The sequence below is a fragment of the Hyperoodon ampullatus genome (assembly GCF_949752795.1).
Source record: "Hyperoodon ampullatus genome assembly, chromosome: 9".
Taxonomy (NCBI): Eukaryota; Metazoa; Chordata; class Mammalia; order Artiodactyla; family Ziphiidae; genus Hyperoodon; species Hyperoodon ampullatus.
The window spans coordinates 84,974,915-84,998,285 of NC_136922.1; the positions used below are offsets into that span (position 1 = coordinate 84,974,915).

At 52.8% G+C, this 23,371-nt stretch overlaps 2 protein-coding genes across 2 annotated transcripts in view; one reads left to right on the forward strand and one right to left on the reverse strand.

Annotated features, from left to right (window-relative positions):
• SND1 (staphylococcal nuclease and tudor domain containing 1) overlaps positions 1-23,371 on the forward strand; it is a 424,144-nt gene that overhangs the window by 343,108 nt on the left and 57,665 nt on the right. The window lies entirely within an intron of this gene.
• On the reverse strand, positions 19,386-21,344 carry LRRC4 (leucine rich repeat containing 4; the record flags this gene model as incomplete). The annotated part of the gene is made up of 1 exon (XM_079711488.1): positions 19,386-21,344. One exon carries the CDS (start codon positions 21,342-21,344, stop codon positions 19,386-19,388), a length of 1,959 nt encoding a protein of 652 aa, XP_079567614.1.

Genomic DNA, 23,371 nt, shown 5'->3' on the forward strand with positions numbered 1-23,371 from the left:
TGCTGGATCATATAGTAATTCTGTGTCTAACTTTCTGAGGAACCTCTAACCTGTTTTCCCTATAGCAGCTGCACCATTTTACATTCCCACAAGCAGTGCATGAGCATTCCGATTTCTTCACGTCCTCCCCAACACTTGTTATTTTCCCGTTTTTGTTTGGTTGTTTAAGTACAGCCATCCTAGTGGGTGCGAAGTGGTGTCTCATTGTGGTTTGACTCGCGTTTCTCTAATGACTAATGACGTTGAGCATCTTTTTATGTGCTCTTTGGTCATTTGCATATCTTCTTTAGAAAAATGTCTATTCAAATCCGTTGCCCTTTTTTTTTTTTTTTTTTTTTTTGCGGTACGCGGGCCTCTCACTGTTGTGGCCTCTCCCGTTGCGGAGCACAGGCTCCGGACGCACAGGCTCAGCGGCCATGGCTCACGGGCCCAGCCGCTCCACGGCATGTGGGATCTTCCCGGACCGGGGCACGAACCCGTGTCCCTTGCATCGGCAGGCGGACTCTCAACCACTGCGCCACCAGGGAAGCCCGGTTACCCATCTTGTTAGCGGTGATGTCTGTCTGTCTTTCTTGGGATTGTCAAGTGGGGGAGGAACAGATTACATTTTCCAGCAATTTAACTTTATTAACTCTGACTTTTTTCCCCTTTTTCCAAAGCACAACTAAATGGAGCTAAACACACACACAAGGGCTATATTTGGTCCTGATGGTGCGATAGAGTAGGGAAGGCACAAACATAGAGGATTGTCTGCTACCTAGTAAACACAGGGAGGTGTCAGGGCTGGAGAATTCAATAGTAATAATAAGCATTTATACGGTGCAATGACAACTTTGATACAGGGCATAATTTTCTGGGGATTGCTATTAATTGCGCTTCTGCCTGTGAATGGCCCCCTGGTGAGGGCCTGTGAACACCACGCAGAGTTAAGCTCTATTAAATATCAATTAAAACGGCGTAAAATAGAAATGGAATAAAATATGCAAAGGTCAGAGTGGCTGTGAACATGCAGATGAGAGAGGAGAGAGAGTGGTTAGCGCCTGGTGAGCCTAGTACACTGGTGGATTCATGCTCCTAGTTGCTCTAAGCTTTTGAGTTTTCAGGTTTAGAAGGTTTGCAGGAGAGTGAGTAATGGTACCCTCCAGCTTCCCTCAGTTCAGTTCTTCCCCAAAAGTGTTTCAGAAACTACTCATTGTGGCCAGTAAGAAATGAGCAGACACAACCAGGCAATCTACCAGCGCTGTCCAATAGAACTTTCTGTGAGGATGGAAGTGTTCTTTACGTGTGCTGTCCAGTATTGTAGCGTCTAGCCACTTCTGGGTACTGTGTACTTGAAACGTGGTTAGTGCAACCGAGGCACAGAATCTTTAATGAAATTTAAATAGCCACGTGTGGCTACTGGCTACCATATTGGACAACGCCAGACATTTGCCCACACTGAGCACTCAGGAGATGTTCGATTGGCACTCTTCTTCCTGAACCAATTTGTGCCTTCTCCCACACCTCACACTTTTTTTCAGTACTTTTTTTTTTTTGACCCAGTCTTCTCATGCTTTTGACTTAAGCTTCCAAATCCTTTCATAAGGGTCACACGCGAGGCCAAGAGATGAGAAAGGAGAACAACACCTGCATCAAACCAGTCAGCCGTGGCCTTGGTCTTGCCCCCTTTTCTTGTGACAGCCCAGAGTCAAGCTAAAACCAGATGTTTCCCACTCTCCCAGGCAGAGAAGAAGGGAATGGCTTTGGACCTCTGGCTGAAGATCAGATCTATGGCGCTGTCACTGTCCCCACTGAACATCTGATTCAGTTGCTGAATCTGACCCTTGAGTTCCCCAGAACCTGCAGGGATTGCAAAATTCCCAGGTCATCCAGGGAACACTCACCTGAGGTCCCTGTGGCACCTGAACTGTGAAAATACCTTTTCCCATAGCTCTTTCAATACCTGTTGAATGCTTAGAATGAGTCCACTCATTGCAATGCCATAGTATAGTGGAACAAAGCACGGGACTTGTAATCAAAAACCCCATGTTTAAGTCCTGGCTCCTCCATTTACTAAATCTGTGAACTTGACAAGAATCACTGTACCTCCCTGGGGCTTCATCTTCCCCCATAAAAATGACTCGGCTAGACTGAATGACCTCTGGGTGCTGAGAGGACCTAGAAAAGAGATCCAGAGAAAAGAGTACCTTATTGCCGTGAAGCCCTACGCCTCCACTCCGTTACCCCTTCAGGTGTCAAGCCTGCGTTTAAAGCACCCCTTTCCTGAGGCCACCGAGAGGCCTCACCTGTGTCTAATTACCACTGACTCACACTTGGAAGTTGTCCAGCAGCACAGACACACCCTGAGCCAGAACGGGTGGCATGCCCCGTCCCCCCGCCAATTATTGTCATACTCCTGTGCATCTTGGGAAGTCGACAGCAGTCCCCGATGACTGTGGGTCATCCTCAGAGATGGTGTTTTAGCCTGCTGCAGAAGGCGGCAGGAGTTTCTTGGCTTAGGCAGTAGGTCCATAAAGAAAAGAAGGGTTTGGGAGTTGCCTGATGCGTGCCGACCGTCCTGGCTGGCAAGTTGTTCGCCAGCCCCCTCCTCCCAGCAGTCACTATTCGCTGCTTCAGGGATTGAAGCAGCTGCCCAGAGCCCCTGTGGAGCTGCCAACACCGCACAGCTCACAAAGGGCCCTGTAGCATCTCTAACTGAGGAGCTGGTGAGCAGACGCCCTCAATAGAGGTATTTTTAGCTGCAGTGATACAGCCTCATCTTTTTGCAGGATGTGTAGGGCTTTTTTTTTTTTAATGAAATAAGTAAGATTGAAGACTGGGGTCCCAAACCCCAGCGCCCACACCCAAGAAGTTTTGGTGAACCCCACTCACCAGAGGCCTCATTAATCCTGCCTACAGCCAGGCGCTGAGGCTCAGAGTTGGCCCAGAATACCAGGCCGGAGAGACAGTGTGCACGGGGAGGAGGACCAGAAATAGAGCAGGCCTAATGCAGGCTGGCCTGCTGTGCGGTGCTGAGGGCCCTCTGGGCAGCTGGGAACAACTCTCCTTCCAAGCCTTTCAGACCTTGGATGGGTCTGAGGGACCAAGTGAGTGGGCCTCACAGTTAGGACAGCTCTGCCTTGAACGAGGGATTCCGTTCTGTGGCTTGCTGACTTCCTAATGCTTCGTTTTCCTTCCCTTCATCCTGGTCTGGGACTCACCTTTTCCTTGCCTTTTTTTTTATTGTATACCATGTGATGGGGGGCTGTAGGACATTCGTGGAGCTTGTGTCAGACCCCATAGAGGAGTCCTGGGGTGACGAAGCAGTGGCTCTCAGCCCCGCCTGCACACTGGGATTGGGAGCTGCGGGAGGCTCTTAGGAAAGACCCTAATACCCGGGCCTCCCTGGCTTCATCAAGCACCGGATTTTTATTTTAAGTTCTCCAGACATATTAGATGATAGCAAGGAATAATTTTATTAATCGTGTTAGGTGTGATAGTGGCATTGTGGTTATGTAAGAAAATGGCTGTGTTTTTTAGAGATGCATTGCTGAAGTATGGAAGGGCAAAATGACATCATGTCTGGGCTCTGCTTTAAAATACTTCAGTAGAGCAGGGGGGATAGATGAACCAAATATGACGAGTTCAGTGATTGTTGAGCCTGGATAGTTGGTGTACGGGAGTTCATATGACAATTCTCTATTTTCAGTGTTTCACATTTTTCAAATTGAAAGGTTTTTCTAATAGTGAAAAAAAAGTTTTAATTAAAAAGCTCCCCAGGTGATTCTGATGCTCATCTCAGGTTGGGAAGCAGTGGTTTAAGAGATTAAATGTGGATCCCCACACCGTAGATCAGCTCTGATTTTGGATAACCTGAGACCTTTCAGGATGAGTTCCTACGAGCATCTGGACCCCAAACTCCTGGGTAGAGGAGGAGCAGGGTGGGCAGACCTGTGTCTGTAGTCAGAGTTCACAGTGGACAGCTGGACTGCTTTGCCTCTTGCACCCAGTGACCTCAGTGTCACCCAGCCCCGAGCGCTGTTGTGCCGTGTAGTTTGCCTGCCAGCGCTCCCACACTCCAGCCTGAGGGCCTTGCTCGCCACACAGGAGACAGAAGACAGCTGCACTGTGACACATGCCACGGGGGGTCCTGATTTCCTCCGTGTTCTACACTGTTCCTAGTGGGATTCCGCTGAAGCGGGGGGTGGGGTCGGGGGGTCGGGGCTGAAACCTGCCCCTCCCCCCGCTCCCAGGAGCCCCCGCGTTCTCAGCTCTGCGCGCAAGTCTGTGATGGCACTTTTGTGTCCTCAGTGTCTCTTCCAGCTCCCAAGCAGGATCTTGCTCTGGCTGCTCAGCAGGTGGGGCACATAGCAGCTTGCTGCAGCCACACTAAATGGAGCTCGAGCTAGAAGCTTCCATGCTACGTTTACACAGCACAGCCTTGCTTAGGACCCTGGCTTAGCAGCTCTTCGTTCAGGGGGCTTTGCGATTTACACCTCGACGTTCAGTGAGTCTGTGTGTCGCTAAGGGAAGCTGAAGCAGAGAGTGGGCTACAGACTGCCAAGGTCAACCAGCCCGGAGCTTCACTACCCGTAGTATTTACTGAGAGCCTGGGTGCCCTCCTTCCCACTCCCAGGGGAAGCCTTGACATAGTCCTGTCAGCAAATGCCAGCTTGAGAGAAATGCGAAGTCACCTCCTGTGCCTCTAGGAGGGCCTGGAGCAGGTCGTCCCCCCAGGGTCTGAGTCAGTATTGGTCCTGCTGCTGTCCGGTGCCTACATCCAGAATTCCAGTGGGGGGAGTTGCTTCCCCATAAGAATGAGCAGCCTGGGAGGCGCTCTTTGGATGGGAGGGCGCAGAAGCTGTCCCTGACTCTGTGCTGCTCCCCGGCACGTATATCCCATCGCCACACTCAGACCATCCATTGTAACTGTTTCCCCCACTGTGCTGAGCTCCTCAAGGGCAAGGCCCAAGCCTTTCATCTCTGCTGTTCCCCAGTGCCTGGCACAGTGCTGGTCACCAGACGGGCTCTAAATAAGCGTACACATGAATAAGTGAACCACAGAAGGGCTACGGCCGGGAGTGCCAGTCAGCTAAGGGTCAGAAACCTAACAGTTAAGAAAGTAGTTTCTCATTCATTTAGGCTTCTGAACCTAAACTGGGTGCCGACCTGGAGCCCTGCCTGAGTCAGTTTGTAGAGCAGCCTGTGACGAGGGAAGGTTTCTGTTCTTTTCCCACCTTCCTTAGGAATAAATGCAATTGTCTCTGTGCCTCAGTTTCTCCCATTTGATATTCATGGGCCTCTGAACATCTGTCCTCTCTCCCTCCTTGCCGGGGGCTCTGAGCAGGCTGACATGTTTGTAGGAGGGTTTCCCTGTGTTTTTTCAGGGCCGTCAGTTGAATGGTACCTGGCTAGTTTTCTTGGAAGTTACTCTCCTGAACCTGAATGAAACCTCAGGACCCCTGGCTCAGCTTAAGCAAAACCATATACAAGAGGCGCTTCTGGAGTTAGTGACAGGACTGTCCTGTCTGAGCACTGAGTCTTCTCCCTGCTCTCTCAAGACTAGAGCAGAGGCTGTCATCCTGGGCGTGCCCTCGGATCACCTGGACACATTTTGAAACTATCAAAGCGCTGTCTCCTCCATGTGTGATCTAGAGTCGGGACACTGGTATTTTTTAACAGCTCCCCTCAGTGTGGGGAATACGTACTTGGGACTGACAACCACTGTCTTTTCGAAGCGTCTTCACCAGGAGGAGCTGTAACGGCACTGAGCACCCACTGCTGGCCGTCCCCTCACCCACCCCCACCAACCACAGGAAGGTGGAAGAGCAGAAGAGTGTCTCACTTCCGGGTGCCCCGTGTCGCCTCCCTTAGCTAGCTCTGAGACGCAGCTGCCATCCCAGGCCGTGTGATTGACGGTGCAGGCCCCCCACGACGCGCACACAGAGCCCAGGGCTGCTCAACCTCGGGCAGGTGACTGGAAGGGGAACAGGTGTCTGTGGACAGCGGTTCGATTTTGTTTCGGAGGGCATTAGTGAGGGAGAATGATCCAGAGCTGTCTTTGCAATTTGTTGAAATGAAGCTTTTTTAAAAAAAAATGTAGCTCAAGGGATTCTCACCTGGGTTACGCCCACCAGCTCCCAGGCGTCACATCCCACCCTGCAGCAGCAGAAGCGTCTGCCTCAGCAGTGAGAGGCAAGGCCAGACACCAGTTGAAATCCCAGACGGCGTCCTCCCCTCCCTCCATCTCTTGTCAGATATTTCAAGCTTTAAGTCCTTATTCGTGCTCTGCCTACTTGGCTGGCTGTTCTTGCACTTGAGCGGCTTGTTGGCCTGGACAGGTCCAAGCTGTCGGAGCCGTCAGGAGCTGCGCCTCCCCCCTCACGTCTCCTGTCTGAGCCAATCTTGACTCACAGTAGTGCAGACGGCCCCGGCCTTATCCAGTGACGCCCGCCACTGCCCTCCTCCTCCTGTCCTGCTTTCCCAGCGATGAAGGGGCTGGGCCGGGCCTGGCCTGCAGGTCAACCTGGGGCTGCCACGGAGACCACTCTTAGTTCATGCTCTGGCATATTCACCCAGACAACACGCTAAAAAAAAATTTTTTTTTAAAATCTGAACCACATAGGACAAGGGTACAGCAAGGTCTAAGTTCAGATTATGCAAGAAACACTTTCCAGCCTGCATGAGAGCTAATCTGTTTTTGCAAATAGCCTTAGTTTTACCCACTCTGCTTCCTAACTATTCCTGGGAGCTGAGAGAGAATGAGGCAAGAGCAGGTGTCAGAAATAAGCGTTCCTTCTCTCCCTCCCCTCCTCTCCCTCCCCTCCTCTCCCTCCCCTCCTCTCCTCCCCTCCTCTCCCTCCCCTCCTCTCCCTCCCCTCCTCTCCTCCCCTCCTCTCCTCCCCTCCTCTCCCTCCCCTCCTCTCCCTCCCCTCCTCTCCCTCCCCTTCTCTCCCTCCCCTCCTCTCCCTCCCCTTCTCTCCCTTTCATGTAGACTGGGCAACTTCTCTACAGCGCCTCGGTTTCTCAGACCGGCTCCAGGTGCCGAAAGGTGGTGCCCTGTAACATACCACTGTAATCAGTTCATTTCCTTTCTCCTTGTTCCTCTCCAAGAGAAATGAAGTGGCAGATGACAAATGTGAGAGGGGTCGTGGGTGACCTTGTATACGAGAAAGACACGCCGCACCAGGGCTGGCCTCACTCTCCCTTTCCTGGTGCTAGGTCCCTGCCGAGCTGCAGACGCACGGCAGTAAGGGTCCCATTTAGCAGGCTCGGCCTGAGTGAGACCCGCAGCCATGCCCTCTGGCAGCAGCCTGCAGCAGGGAGGGATGCTGCGGCAGCAGGCTCCTCAGCCACCGGTACAGCTTTGGATGGGGCAATCAGCGCAGACACATTGGCTCATTCAGGTCGTCTGTAAACCTAAGGGACCCCAGCAGCTATTGGCATGCCATTGCTCCAGCAATACCAATAGTCACGTGATTTACCCTGAGGCTTAGCTGCTACCCACATTATTTCCAAGAATTCTTCTCCGTTGGAGGAAACAGTCTGAGGCTGCTTCAACACAGCCCCTAAAGCCAACCCTTTTCATGGGGGAATATCAGGACTGAGATATACGGTATCTTTATTGGCACCCAAGGACCAGTAACATAGTTGACTAAAGACAGAGGCTGCCTGCAGAGCCTCTATCCCCCCAGTGAGAACCAGTCATTTGATGAGCATTCTCATGTCCTAGTGAACGTGAGACGGTGGATGGGGTGGGATTAAGGGGCCTGATTCCACTCCAAATATCATGGTTACCTACAGCCTAGGGTTGGGGTCTACTCTCTTCCATCCGATTTGCTAAGTAAGGAAGAAAGATCTTTTACCCTAGTCCAGTACCTAGGAACCTTTTTGTGTCTCTAAAGCCACATGATAGGTATCACCAAACTGGCCGATTTCCTGTTCTTCAGGACTGGCCCTGTTCTCTGGGGCTTCTGTCCAGCAAGGTACGTTGCTTTCTCTTCCTGCTACAGTTGCTGCTTAGCCTGTTAGCCCCAGGAAACTTATTCTCTTGGATCCATTTTCTTCTCTTCAAGTATCACCACGTTTTATCGACCTGCCTGCTTTCATTTTTGATCCACACGTCTTCATCATTTAGAACCGCTGGACTAAGAGTGACCTGCAGGCACAGTCCAGGTTCCTGAGTTGGGTCCCAAGGGTCCGAAATTGACAGGATTTGTCTAAACCCTTAAAGTAACCTTTTTGTAGCCAGAAACCTTAGCAGATACACTACCCCCCCACCCCACCCCTTACCCCCAGTGACGAAGGAGCCTTGGAGCCGCTGAGCGCAGTGTCTAGAGGGCAGCAGAGCTCCAGCGGGGGATGCGGGGATGCTGCCATCTCCTTCCGGCCCAGCCTCTCATCCTGTAACAGCAGCTCAGAGGCTTGGAGGTTGGGGTAGGGAGGTTCCGCCCTCTCAACTCACTGTGGCACTGCCTGTAAACCTGCCAAGCTAGGGACCTAGAGAGCTGCCTGCACTGCCCCCATCATCTGGGTGTCTGCTTGACGCCAGGATGCCCTGGGCCCGAGGGGGCTGCATAAGTACAGCTGCAAGCTGCCCAGCTAGATTGTTCTTGTCCCAGCTCAGGCTCCATGTGTGGCATTCACTGGAACTTTAGGCATGAGAGATGGCACTGTTCTCACTGGGGGCAGGTAGGGAAAAGATTCCCCAGCTGAGTCTTCCTGGGTCTCAGTTCCAAATGGAAAAGCACCACCCTCCCCCGCCCCAACCCGTCATTGTCTCCCACTCTGCATACCCGATTCTGCCTCAGGCCATTTCCCAGCCGCAGCTCTACTGGGGGCCAACTCTTTACCCTTGTGGTACTTTGTAAGCTGGAGCTGTGAGGCCCAAACTTCCAGAAGGGAGATGAAATGATCTCGTGGGGCTGACAGGTACGGCACGGCCAGCGTTTGTTTTGGGTGTTGATTTCCACATATTAAATGGTTCTCGTTGCCACTGCCACTGAACTTCCTTGCCCCTGTGTGTGATGGCCAGGTTCTATATCAACCATGAAGTCCGTGCAGGGACCGAGGGGGAGAGAGCTTTGCTGCTGTGCTCTGGCACCTGAAAACGGTTCTGTCTCCAGCACAGAGCTGCCAGTGGGGAACTGCCGAAGTGACACTCTAGAGAATCGCCAGGGAGACCCCTCCATCTCCTGCCAAGCTAAACAAACCCTGCCCTGCACGGTTCTGAATCACACCTCCCTGCAGATTCATTCCTCCTTCCCTGGCTCAGCTAGGGTACCGCCTTACGGGAAACTCCTGGGTGTCAGCAAGAGAGGCGTTTGAGGAGAAAGGAACTGATGCAGGAAGGGGGAGTGCCACTCAGTCATCTTTTAAGTAGAAAGGAAAAGGTCAGCAGAGCCACGCGGGGCCTGGGCTGCATCAGTGTTGACTCTGCCTTGCTGCAGCAAAGGGACCGGCTCACCGGGGCCGGCAGTGGGCACTGCCAGCCCTATCCAGCTGCCAAGCACAAAGAAGCGCGTGCTCTGTATACACAGATGGGTCTGCATGTCAGCGTGGGCCCATTTTCAGCCCTTGCCCAGGAAGGGCAGCCCACGATACAGTAATTTAATTAAATTTGCTTCTCTCCATGGCCCACATATTTGAGGAGGTTTGGGGGGGAAATGAATCTGGCTGAGGAACGTTACCCTGCTGCTCTGGCACTGCCCCAGAGCTGAGCCGCAGTACCATAAAGGGTCTCGCCATCCTGAACACGGCCCAGGGCATCTGTCTGCACTGCAGGCTCTGTGGCCGGGCTGCCTGCTGGCACATCTGGCAAGGCAGCCTCTGGAAGCAGTGCATCTCCATCACAGGGAAGCCACCGGGGGCAAAATAAGGGGACTCCCCACCCCTTACTCAAGACCTGCTGGCAGCAGCCTCAGCAGTACTTAGAGCCACGGTATTAGCATTTTCCCCACCGTCTTCAGTGTATGAGAAGGGAGGGGGCAGGATGAGAGGACCCCACCCCTCAACTGACACTGCAGCTTCAGTTATGCCCGCAATTTCAGTGTTAGCCCACACACCTGTGCTTCTGCCCGGAACGTGATCAGTATTTAGGGACCTGAAATTGATTCAGCTTTCATATTACCATGTTGCGCATCTCAAATGCGATCAGTTTTTGTTCATTATGCCTGAGCTTAACTCATACCCACACCCCCCACACCCCTATGACCTCCCCCTGCCTCCCAGCCGGTGCCTGCTAGTCTTGCATTAAGTTTATCAACACCTCAGGAGGTGCCTAAGCTTTTACTTTCTCCTGTCTCCTCCCTCCTGTCCAGAGTGTCTGCCCTTTCATCTTATCACTAACCTCTAGCCTGTCTCTCAGCCTTTTTTTGTCCTAGGTTAGCAGTACCATGCCTTGGAGAGGTACATTCTCTGGTTATCTTTCTGTCCCCCCAACAGCAGCACATCCTCCTGGCTGGTAATCTCCTGCATGTTGATAATAGCAGCACCTCCGAGAGAAAGGGAGTTTCTCTGGCACTGTTCATCTCAACACCAGCAGAACACAGGCTGTTGCTTAGGAGTGGGAATCATTAGCGTCAGGCCATTATTGGAGGGGACCAGTCTCTAGGGGAGCTAGCAGAAATTACTGCTTTAATAGACGGAAACTCATTTGCTCAAAGCCCCCGCCCTCCTCTTTATTTCTCTGCATTCCCCACTTCCCCTCTCTTCCCAGCTTTGAAGTTGAGAAGAGAGGTAACTCCACCCGATCCAAGATGGCAAATTTCTGCTAAATTAGCTTGGTTAAAAGAGATCCTTGGCTGAAAGCGGCTGTCTTTTAGAATGTTTCTATTGGGACTTCACTTAAAACCATCATGAAGGAGATAGATTCTAATTAAATATATATGATAAAATTCTAGCCAGGGCCACTCCGTTTCCCAAGAGGGGATTTGTTGAGATGGGGGAAGAGGAGACGTTTACTAGCTGCAGGCCCCGAGTCAGCCTGGGCTGCCTGAGCTTCCCCTGTGAGGGTCTCCTTGCTTACAGTACCAGGGAAGGTAGAAGCAGAACTCTAGACGTCCCTGCTTCTCCAGTGGTCCCCTTGACCTTGAACGGACCTCTGACATGAATGAGCTTCTGCAAAACTTCCTTTCACAGGGATACCTGTTCTTTACAGCTCTTCACTTTTATAGGGATGGGGAGGGCGGCCTCAGCCACAAGTGCTCCTTCAATTTGTTAGCTGTTTGGGCAGCCATCAGAACTCCCATGCCCTGGAACACTCATGGTTGAAGAGAAAGGAAAAGGTGCCTGATTTCTCAGCTCTAGCTGTTTGAGTGAAGTCAGGAATGGGCACCGTCTGGCCGACAGCATTAAGCACAGATAAAGTACTGGCCTGAAAGGCCTTTCCCTTTCCCTCCCTCCCTGGAAGCAAAGGGTAAGGGACTGCACCAAATTGCAAACTCCAGGGGGCACTAATCACTTTGTAGCTTCTGTCAGTGGCGCCCCCTGGAGTTGTAAGTCACAGTGGCCCTGCAGGTGCTAGGCTGAGAACCCAGAGACCTGGTCTCTGCATCCCCAGCTAGCGGGCACTGGCAGTCACATCCCCCTGGGCTTCGTTTTCCTCACAGATAAAATGAGAGGGTTAAGCTAGATTTTCTGAATTAACTTGGAAACTCTCTTCACCGTCTCCACATTCCTGAAGTTAGAAGCTGTAAACCATCATCTGTCCTCAGTGGCCACTGCCATGCCAAGGTCGACCAGCAGTGAGAACACACTGTGGAGCTGCCCTCAGCTGACATGATACCTACCACTCACTGGTCAGAGCAGGTGTGGACTTAAAACAGGAAGGTGGAAGAGGAATTAAAGGGAAAGCTACCCTGCAGACCAATGAGCTGAAACCAGAGGCACATGGAATAGGCCAATTCCTCATTGTGTCTGTACTTCTCTGCGGCTTCAGAACCTTTCTTCCTCATACTCAAGCATACGACACATCCAGTAGTTGCAGTCGCTTCCCTCACAAGGGAAACAAAATGAAATGCAAACATGTTTTGAGCTATCTCAGCCTTGCCATATCCCTCTAAGTCTCCTCTCCCCATTCCTGATTTGAAGATTGTCTTCCCTTCCCCTGGTTCCTTGAGCAGTCTCCTCCTTGGCCCTCCCTCCTATCTTACTCCAGACTTCCCCAGCTCATCCCCTTAAGAGATGAATTGGAAGAATATGCTGTCATGTCAGAAGGAAGCCAGTGTCAGTTCACACAGGCAGACGCTAATAGGATAAAGTATTATCCGACTTCCTTTAAGTCCAGAAATTAAGTCGTCTTGCAGTGTAATAGATTATAACTGTATCCACTGCAGCCGGTGGGCTGCAGGAATAGGCTGTTAGTATGAGGCCTGGCCTCCATTTCTGGGACTGTGCTGGGCCTATCGTGAGGGGCGCGCTGTGTGTTCCTACAGACACAGCGGCACTATCCAGGGAACGGCCTACAGCTCATTCAGTTCACCTCCAGGGTGGACCCTGAGTGGGAGGACCTGTATGAATGTTCTTAATGAACCTGGGTGAGCGGGTAGGGCCTTGAAGCCTGGGAAGAAGTAGCCCGAGGCCAGGAAACCAAACTTTGCACAGCGAACAGTTAGTGTGTGAAAGCGCCTCTCCCTCATCCTTGCTGACTCATTGAGCGGGTAGAGTGGCTTATCTGGTGACTAAACGAGCTCCTGCACAGACAGGGAAACCAGGGTTGAGACCTTATTAAAGAAATGTAAGAGACTACAGATTAAGGACTTGCCTTGGGAGAGGAAGAAGAACTGGTAGAAGGAAGAAAGAGCCGTCAGGCTTCTAGAATGGGAGGATCTTGCGGGATATCCTAGGTCCTATCATGGCAGACGGTTGGACGCAAATGAGAATTATGGGGGGGAAACCTGATAGGAGAATTAATGGGGCGGGCGTGTGCTTTCTGTTACTGGGAGATATAAGAAGGTGGGTGGATATTAAAGAAGCAAGTAGATCAAGGGCTGTTCCTTTGGTATTTAGTAATTAATCTAAACTTCAGTAATCGCTCTAGTATTGTCCCTAGGCACACAGAATGGATGAACCCAGAAGGCCAAGTACTACTTTGGTCCATCCAATCCCCACACCTGGCATTAGAGTAGCCTCTCATCTCAGTGCCTCCCTGCTGTAGGTTTAAGAGTCTTTACCAGGATAAGCTAGAGAAGACAGCGCCATCCTCTCAAATGCTTAACTTCCTTTGCCAGGAGAGCCACTCCGAGGACTCTCCCCCACGGGCCCAGGCCTGACCTTTCTGACTCACTGCCAGGGTCCATGTGCACTGAACTCAACAGTCGTCATTATTTTTATGGGAAAACACGATTTATATAACACTCCCCCTCTGGAATAACACTCTTTTCGTGGATAAACAGTGAGCTGCACCCTCTCCTCTCCTCTCCCCCCATGTCTGTGCCTTCACAGAAATGAGGGAGGCCCTGAGGGAGCCCATCAGGATCAGAATTTGATTACAGCCCTGAGGGCGGGGTTGCCCCCCGCCCTCGCCAAGCAGTGGACAGCCTCCAGCATCGGGAACAGGACTGTCGTGGGCAGGTGGTTTGGCCCAAGTACTGACAGCAAAGCTGGCATGTTCCAGAGGATGAAACCTGTGATCATCCTAAAATCTAATTCTAGCCTCTCATTAGGAAATCAAATGCATTCTTTCTTAGGCTTCTCTTGGAAAGTTGATCTCCCTGCTTTTCTTCTGCTCTGTTCCGTGCCATGAATATCACACTACCGGCCCTCCCCCCTGTCCAGGGTCCAGCCAGCCTCCTGCTTGCTAGGGCAGAGGAATCTCCCTGGCTTTCCTCCCTAACTGCATTGCAGCCCCTTAGCCAGTGCATCTGCCGTATAGCTCCATCCTGCTCTCACTTGCTCAAATTATGGTGCTTTTTCCTGCCTTTCTTTCCTTCAAGCCCTCCAATACTGCTTTGAAGCCCCAGCAGCCCTCTCTGTGCTCCTTTCTCCTTCCTGGTGCCTCCGTGGGCCCACCTCCCTTGGTAAAGCACCCTGATAAGGAAACAGGGCAAGGTGACGAGACACTGGGAAGCTCACCCTCCTGGTAAAGGACCAAGACTTTTAGTAGGTGCTTCCTGTCCCAGCCCTCAGCTTGTGCACCTCCAGCAGCAGCACCTTTCCTTTCTTCTGACCCGCCATAAGAAAAGGTAATCCGTTCCTGGGCTAAGACAGTGCCTTGGGCCATCTAAAGAGCTAGATTAAAGAACAGAGCACAAGGCAGTGTTTTCCTGGGAAGAAAAGTGCACCCCATCTTTCCCACAGTGTTTGGGCTTGTAGATGGTGCTGTCGTGCTGCCCAGGACTTCTGAATAATTATCCTTCCTCTTTAGAGTAGCTCAGTAGGCATGTTCTCTCTTTGGACATGGATGAGGTTCAAGAATAGAGGTGGTGATGGGGGCTAGTCAGTTGGTCTGTCCCCTTATCATCAAATTTCAATTCCTGCAACAACTACGGAGTAGTGAGGTAGATACCAATATTATGCCCATTTTACAGATGAGGAAAACGAGTATTTGTCCAAAGTCACATAACTAGTAAGTGATAGAGCTGGGATTCAACCCAGGAAGGCCGGCTTCAGAGTCTGTACTTGTAAGCACTATGCTATATTGCTTTGCAGATATGTGTATTTCACTGAAGGTTCCTGAAGCCTTTATCCCTGCTCCAAGAAGCAAGTTACTTCATCTCAATTTAAAGCAAAGATGAAAACAACCTTAATCCACTACCCAAACCATTCTTCCCCCCTCTGGGGAAAAGGGTGCTTTCTGAATGGACGGAAGCCAAGAGAGGTGCTTTGAGCCAAAAGCTGCCTTGCAGTTTAGCTGAGGCAGGATTTAGAAATGGCGTGAACGGTGCCTGCATTAGCCGATGGCACGGAGTGCTGAGTGCCAACAGAGGAGAAAAAATCAGACATATGTTTGGATATAAATGTTCTCTCTCTTTTTCTTCTCTAATTTTAAGCCCTGCTGCTTTGTTGCAGTAAAATGTTGAAGCCTTAATTGTGGGCTCTGGCCCCCTAAGGTAGTAGCCTGGGCTGAGTAAGGCCCACTTAGCCTTCTCTTAATCTCTACCCATCTCCACCGTTAACGGCATGGACTCTGCATCTCTTCCCCATTAATAGGCATTGTCTTCAAGGGACTCTTTACTAGGCTGCTGCCCTCCCCCCACCAGCCCCCCATCCCAAAAAGTTGCTAGCTACAGTACATGTTAACAGCCATGATAGAGCTGATGTCCCTAGGCCTTAGAAACTAGCCTGTCTGCTCTACCTTCACTGACAGTAGAATGCAGCTTTACACCAAAGAGTGATAAAAGGCCCTAGAACAAATTTTGGGAGTGGCGACCAGATCATGATTTTAGAGCTGGGGCTAGGGTAGATGCAATGGAGGAGAGGAGTTAAAGAGCCCCCCGCCTCCCCAAATAGTCTCATTGTTCAGCCACATAAGCAGAAACCACTCCGCTGTGGAGAAGTTGCTCTTGAGAGGTGCTCTAAGACCTCTGTCAATCCTTTACTCTGCAAAGCTTCCAAGGCTAAGGCTGGGAGAAGGCCAAGCCATCGTTCCCACTGTGAGCACCCTGCCTTGTCTACTTCACCTTTTCCCTAGCAGCCGTGGCCCTCTGGGGGATCCCGTGGTTTCTGCCTGCCATTGAACCTAAGAATCAGGAAGCAGTTATGTATAGTCCTGAGAATCCAACTCCTTAGTCAGCACACGTGGCCCTTGGGCCACCTCTGGGGCCCCTGTGGTCCGAATTCTGCTCAGGCCCCGGAGGGCAGTAGAGCTGGTTCTGAAGGAGATTGGACAGCTCCAAGAGGAGGGAGAAGAGAACACAGCAATAGCTATAGGAAGGTCCCATTTTTACTGCATATTGGCCAGGAAAGAGAGATGTTCTTGAGAGCCAGTTAAGAGCCTTAATGAGAAAGCACATTGGTTTGGGTAGGCAAGAGACCTGGGTTTCAGTCCCACCTCTTCCACTAATTAGCAGTGTGACCTTGGACTGTATCTTTCCGTTTCTCTGGGGCTCGGTTTCCTTGACTGTAAAATGTGAAGGGGTTAGACTACATGGTTTTTCACGGCCTTTAAAAAAATCTGTAATGAAAAGTCTCTAACTCCATATAATCAGCAGCAGTCTTTTCCCTGTAACGTGTTGCTATGACTCCCCTCCTGAAGAGCTGCCAACCCATGTTCCATTCTCAGGTAACAAACCCTACAGCTTGGCCAGGCCGAGGATGAGTCACCCGCCCAGCATTAAAGGCTGCACTTTCGGTGCTCATGGTACTCCTCTCTGAAAAGTTGTCCCAAGTGCCTGCTACAAAGGAGGGTGTACCCGACATCACGGCAGAGGAGAGTTGCCACTCTAAATGCTGAACCGGTGTCCAGGTCAGGGAGTAGGCCCAGTGGGGAAAGGAACTCTCCTTGCAGCTCTAAGGACACTCAAACCCAGGAACCATATTCTATCCCCCCCCAGCTCCTTCGAGGTTCCTTCTGGAAAGCACTTCTCCCTCAGATTCCAAGACCTGAATATGCCCCACCCCCAGGACAAGTGCATTTGTTCTTAGGACTCTTCCCAGGAATGTTTTAGGCCCATTTCTTCACCTCTCCCCTCAGATCTTTGTTCAGTCCCAGAGCCTTTGTCATTCCACAGCTACTGCATAGTTCCCTGGCCGCCCAGATTGCTGTCAAAAAGAGGAGGGGTGTAAGGAAATGGGCTCCACATCCTCTATTTCTGAAGCAGCTCCTTCCTTCACAGTCGCCTCTGAATGTGTACCCAGGAAGCTGTTCTAAACAGCCTGAGCTGTGTCTTATGGCACTAGGAAAGGGGGTGACTTCTTGCATTTTTCAACTGGTCCTCGCCAAGTCCCACCCTTTTCTCGGCTGCAGTTTTCTCTCTTTTTATTGGGGGTAGGGTACTAAAGGACAGGCGGAGGGAACATATCATTGTAGCCTAGAGACATGAATGGCAGTTTCTAAAAGTGTGAGCCCATGCATACACACTGCCACAAACACTGACATCCAGAAGTTTTGTGTATGTAAAATACACACACACACACACAAACACACAGAGGAGGATTAAGAATTGGCCCTTTCTTAGCCAACTGCTGCAAAGTGCTGCCTGCCTCTCTGTTCAGCGCCAGGGAGATCACACCCACTCAGTCCCGATTCCCTGCACTCGTATAAATACGAGTGCTGAAGAGACACAGGGTCCCAGTTCAGGCAGCCTGCCTGGACCGCGTCCCTCGGCTACACATCAGGAGACCAATACCCACCACCACCAAGACACATTTGACTGACTATTCAGCACCCAGAGAACAGAAGCAACACTGCCTGTGGGATCTTTAAGCACAACAGCATTATTGCAGTGCTCTTAAATCCAGGTCCCCCGGGGTCCCCGTGTAGAGCTGGTGCTGCCTGACCAGCAGCTTCTGCTGAGGTGGCATTTAACTCCTGGCCGGGTCCCAGGAGCTGAGGCTGACCCATTTCCCCCGCTTTTCCAGGGCACAGGGAATTCGATTCTACCCCCCAACAGAGCCAGGGACTAACACGCTTAGCTTGTGAACGGTGCACTCGTATCGGGGTGCTTTTATTTAAGCTAAGGAAAAGTGGTTGACAGCTTTAGCATGTTCCCATACTTTAAAGAAATGGAAGATTGTCCTCCTCTCCCCTTTTTTTCTTTAAATAGAAATTATTTGGTCAGTGCTCTTAAGAAGCTATAGGTTCAGGGTCTTACTCAATTTAACCCTTTGGGGACACTGAGTTAAAAATTGAACAATATTTATTAAAATACAAAAATACACTTTTCTCACGTTACAATCAGTGGCATTTCCCCCCCACACCCCACCCCTTTTCAAATCTGAACCCTTTATTTCCTTTTAAAGCTAAAATAATAAATGAAAGAAGTTACATCATTAAATGGACCCGAATAACAGAGATCTCTGCCTTCCCCACCCACGCCCGCCCTTTCTCTTCCCCCTCCTCCTGAGGTAGCCCTGGGAGAGGGAAGCATTTCCCCCCATTGTGCTACATTCAACAGGACTCCATGCCGCACTCATCCTGTGTGTATCACTTTGTTTTAACTGTGGATTTCACATCTTTGTTGTGAACCATCCTGGTGAGGAAAGGCTTCATCACTGTAAATGAGCCTGTGCCCTTTCTGTCTCTCCTCTTTCTTCTCCACTCACGTTCTGCCCCCCTCCCCGTCACCACAACCAGTTGACATCAGCAGTAATAATCCCTAATGAATCAGCATTTAGAATAGTCACCAAATCACAAGCATGAGAAAAGCTTCCACTCCCCCAAGCTTCCCACTCCCAGCCTCTCCCCGCTTCTCCACCTTAAACCAACCCTTTAAAAAAAAAAAAATCATCAAATGCATCACTGTCTACAATCATTTATCAGATACCGGGAACAACAGGTGGACATGGCACAATGCTGAGTTATGGCCTCCTGCGAATACCTTCTCTCTGCCTCTGCTCTCCCTTCCCATCCCCCTTTGGTACCACGCCCCCCTGCCCCCCCAGGGGCCACCTCCTTCTCCTGGGAAGCCCTGAATAGACACATGCCTTGCACAGAGTGGGTTAAGCCCAACTGCAGGAATCTGGTGCAATGTGAAAGCGTTTGACTGACAGCTACGCCAGCTCCCTTCCTTCTCTGCTCCTTCCCGAAGCCCTCTGTCAGGCGGGTCACGCTGTGTCCCACTGCACAAACCAAGAAGACTTGTGCGCAGGGATGCACATACTCAGTCCCTTTAAGGTTTCAGTTGAATTTTGGTGGTTTTCCTGTTTAAAATACATTTTACAGATCTGTCTTTCCCTTGGCCTCTGAAGAAAAAATTATTGCCTTTCAACATTTTAAGCACAGTACAAATTCTTAGTGCTTTTTCCCGTTTGTTTGTATTCTTTGTTTAAATAAGATAAATCTGCAAAGACAGCTCTCAGCCTAAGAAAGATGTCTAGAGAAATGGGTATTCCTGTGTCCTATGAAGCATCTTCTAAAAACTGACAGTTCAGTCTACCCGCCACCCCTCAGCAGCCCACACCCTAACTCTTTAGGGATATTGGTTGGTGTTTTAGTTTGTTTTATCTTAGCAGTTTCAACCCTATACCAGCAATCCCTCCTGGCAGCACAGCAGACTGACTTGTGGCTTCTATCCCACAACATTCCCAAGGTCCCCCACCCCCTTTAAATAGAACTTACAAGTTAGAAAATAGTTTTGTTTTGATTTTTCTTTTTAAATTTTAATATAATCTGTTTCTTTTACCAGCCCATAGATTTAATATATAAGCATATACAAGAAAAAGTCTCTCCCCACTCTGTACAAAAGTTGCTGTCTTTTGTGTGTGTGTGCATTCTATTGCATTTTATAAGTTTGGGGTGGGGGGAGTCATATTTGAGTTTCCTGTACCTTGTCCTTGGTATGGGTCTGAATGATGTAAGGTTCAGAGATAGTGGTGACTGTGGGGTGCAGAGAGTTCCCCAGACTGTTTTCTGTCCAGTGGGCCCCATGTGCTGGTTTGTAGGTGTTGTAGTTAATATGGTCATGAATTGTGGGCAGCACGACTGCCCCCTCACCTGATACACCGGACGGAGCTGCTGTTGCTGCTGCAGATGCCGCCGCTGGGATGTCTTCATCCACCTGGATAATCTCAACAGTCCGGGCAGCTGTGACTGTACTCCTCTGCTGGTGCCGCTTGCGAAGTTTATAGAAGACAATCAACATGGCAGCAGCTAGCAGAGTCACTGCCACGAAGCAGCCAATGATGATCTTGGTGGTCTTCATGACTTCATCCAGGCTGGTCTGCATCTTATCATTGGTGTCCGTTGCGGTTACCGCCACCTGCTTGGGCACACGGGTGGTCTGAATGAGCACCGTGGTAGAGGTGGTATATGCCGGCTGGTAACCAGTGGACGTAGTAGGAACGGGCTTGTACTTTCGTGTTGTATCCTCAGGCGAGATCTCAGTGGTCTCCACTGTGACAGTGGTGAAGAAGCTGTAGTTGGAGGTGTTGAGCTCGGCCGTGCTCACGTTGAGGTAGGCCGAGGCATTGGAGTTGCCCGCCACGTTGGTCACCATGCATGTGTATACCCCAGTGTCTGAGAGCAGCACGTGGGAAAAGTTCAAGGTGCCGTCGTTGAGGACAGAGATCCGTGGGTGGCGGGAGGCGTGGCTGAGCACTGTCCCATTGGGCAGCAGCCACTTCACGGAGGACATGGGGGGAGTCCGACACTTAAGTTCTGCCATCCGACCCTCAGAGATATTGAGGTCCCGAGGCGCATCCATGATGAAGGGGGCGGAGCACTGGAAGGAGGCCTGGTCCACCTCCACCAGGTAGCGGCCTCGCATGTGCAAGGGAGCATGACAGCGGCCACAGCAGGTGGAATTGGTGGGTATGTACTCTCGAAGCCACCAGGCTAGCCACAGAATGTCACAATCACAGTTCCAAGGGTTGTGGTGTAGGTGCAACTCCACCAGGTACCTCAGTGGGGTGAAGAGGTCATGGGGCAAAGAAGAGAGGTTATTGTGGGCCAAGTTGAGTTCCACCAGGGAGGCCAGCCCATCAAAAGCATTCCGCTCAATCAAGCTGACCTGTGAGTTCATGACCCACAGCTTCTTGAGGGAGCTCAGGCCATGGAAGGAGCCAGGCCTGATCTCAGGGAAGTGGTTTCCTGACATCTCCAGCTCCTCCAGCCCCACCAGGGGGGTGAGGTTGGGCATATCTTTAATGTTGCACATGCCCAAGTTCAGGTACTTGAGGTTGAACAGTCCCTCAAAAGCCCCCTCAGAGATGTACTCTAGCTTCTTGAGCTCCCCCAAGTCCAGGCGCATGAGGGAGGGCACCCGGTTGAAGGCGTAAGAGGGGATGCTTTCTATGGGGTTGTTGCGCAGCCAGAGCTCCCGCAGCTTGGACAGGTATTCAAAGGCCCCGCTCGGGATGACTGTCAGCCAGTTGTCAAACAGCTCCAGGGTGTTGAGGCTGGCCAGGCCGTTGAAGGCCCCCACCTCGATCTGCCGGATGGAGTTCCTGCCCAGCTGCAGGACCTCCAGGTGGTGGAGGTGGCGGAAGGTGTCGGCCTGGATCATCTGGATGTTGTTTTCCATGAGGTTGAGGTACCGGGTGTTGGAAGGAATACCCTGAGGGACCTCGGAGAGGCCCCGGCGGGTGCACACCACCTTGCTGAACTGGTTACTGCACGAGCAGACAGACGGGCAGTTCTGGGGCCCGGCGGAGGCGGCAGCAGCGATGGCTGCACACAGAATCCACACTTGCGCCGTGAGGTAGACGACGGGGAGCAGGACGGCATTCCAGGTGTGGTGCACAGTTACCTGCCACAAGAGCTTCATGGTGTGGCACGTTCATAATTCACCATCGCCTGGGATTTTGGCTCGGAAAGGAGAACCAGCCCTACCCCGGCTTAAGTGAGCTAGGAGCTCCTCTTTCCATCTGGAGAAGGAGGTGGGGAGGGGGCGATTAGAGAGACGGAGCAGATCGGCCGGAAAAAAATCATGCCAAACTAAAGAGTGGCCCCTCGTCTACCAGCCCCCCCTCGAGGCCAGCCCTCGGAAGGCTGGGACTTTCTCTCCCCCTTTGCGACCATCCCCACCCAGTCATTCGCTCTCACCTACCTCGGAAGGAAGGAAGGGAAGAACTGGCGCGGTGTCCTTAAGCGTTCGCCGCCGGAGCTGGCCACCTCGTTCCCATTCTCACTTCTTAGTTTTAATTAACAAAAGGGGGAAGTAGAGGGGGCGGGGAGGGCAGAGGGGAGGGGAGGGGAGGGGTGGGGGAGACAAAATGGCTTCTAGTAAATCCGGAGCCGGCTAGCGGAGCCGCGGAGTTGAGGCGCGCCGGGAGAGCCGAAGCCCGGCGGGCTATGCAGGTGCATGCCCCCCCCTCAGCCCGAGGCGGGGCGCCACCAGCGCTTCCCGGCTTTGTCCTTGGACCCTGGCCCCGGCTCGCACCAGCCGAGGGGGAAGCCGCTTCATCGCCGGAGTGTGCCTCCGGCGCCCCCCGCCCGCTCCGGGGCTGCCACCCGGCGGGGAGTGAGGGGGCGCCCCGCAGCCTCCCAGGCCGCGCTCGCTGCCGAAGCTGCCGCCGCGCTGCCCCCTCTCCTTGTGTCGGCCGCTCCCGGCCCGAGGCAGCTGATGCAGTCGTTCGCTCGCGGTGCTGCGAGAGTTAAGAGGAGGTGTTCGCCGGTCCTTCGCCCCCACCCCGCGCCCGCCCTCCGACACACACCCCCTTCTGTCCTCGTCTCTTCTCTTAAGGGTTAAAAAGACCAAAACTGGGCTCAGTTTCCCAGTCCGCCGGCTGCTGGTGCGAGGAGCAGTAATCCGTCCAGCCCCCCGAGGGGCAGCGGCGTGGAGGCAGCGCCGGGACCTGGTCCGCCGGCCAGAGGAACGCCCGGCGGCCGGGTCGCCCCGCACCGCAGGCCCCTTCGGGGAGTCCGGGGGCGGCTGCAGCCCCCGGAGGCGCGGAATCGCCCGCCGCAGCCGGGCCCCCGGCGCGCCGCCGGATCTGGCTTTTGTGCGGAGGGAGCGAGTTCAGGGCTCCGGCCCCCGGCGCCTTCAGCGGCTGCGCTGCCCGCGGACTGCTGCAGCGGCCCCGGCGCTGGCGGCGGCGTGAGCAGCGGGGGTCGCGGCTGCGGGGAACGCTCCGGAGCCCGGGAACATGGTCCCCACTCGCTAGCAGCAGCGGCGGCGGCGGCAGCAGCAGCAGCAGCAGTAGCAGCAGCGGGGCCCCTGCGCGCGGCGCCCACCGTCTCCTCCTCGCGCCGGGCTCGCGGTGTTGCAGGCAGCAGCCACGCAGACTGCTCTCTCATCCTTTTGTCCTTCAGTCAGAACGTGAATGTACTGCTGACGCATACTGTTCTGAGGAGAAGATTAGCGTGATGCAGTGCTCTTATGTATTAACACCGCTCCCCCTCCGCTGCCTGCCCTCGAGGGGTTAACGCCGGCGGCTTCCAGCGCCGCGCCGGCCCGCGCCGCGCAGCCCCGAGCTGTGCGCCTCCGTGCGACTTCCTCCCTCCCTCCCTTCCTTCCTCCCTTCCTTCCTTCCTCCCTTCCTTCCTTCTTCCTTCCTCTCTCCCCCAGCCCCACCCCCCCTCCCCGGCCGCTTCCTCCCCGCCCCCTCTAGACGCTGGGAGCTGGCCGGGCGAGGGAACAGGAGTGAGCGTCAAGTGGGGGGCCGCGCGCAAGTCGCAGGCGTGCGCAGCTATTTTGGTCCGATCGCAGGGAGCCGCCGGGTGGCCGCTGATAGGCTGGAGCGGCGCGGGGCTGCTGCTGCGGAGGGACCGCGCCGGCCCCCGCCCCCGCCCCGCACCGGGCGCCGGGCACCCTCGGGCTCTGGGCGCGCTGGGCTCAGGGCCTGGGGAGCC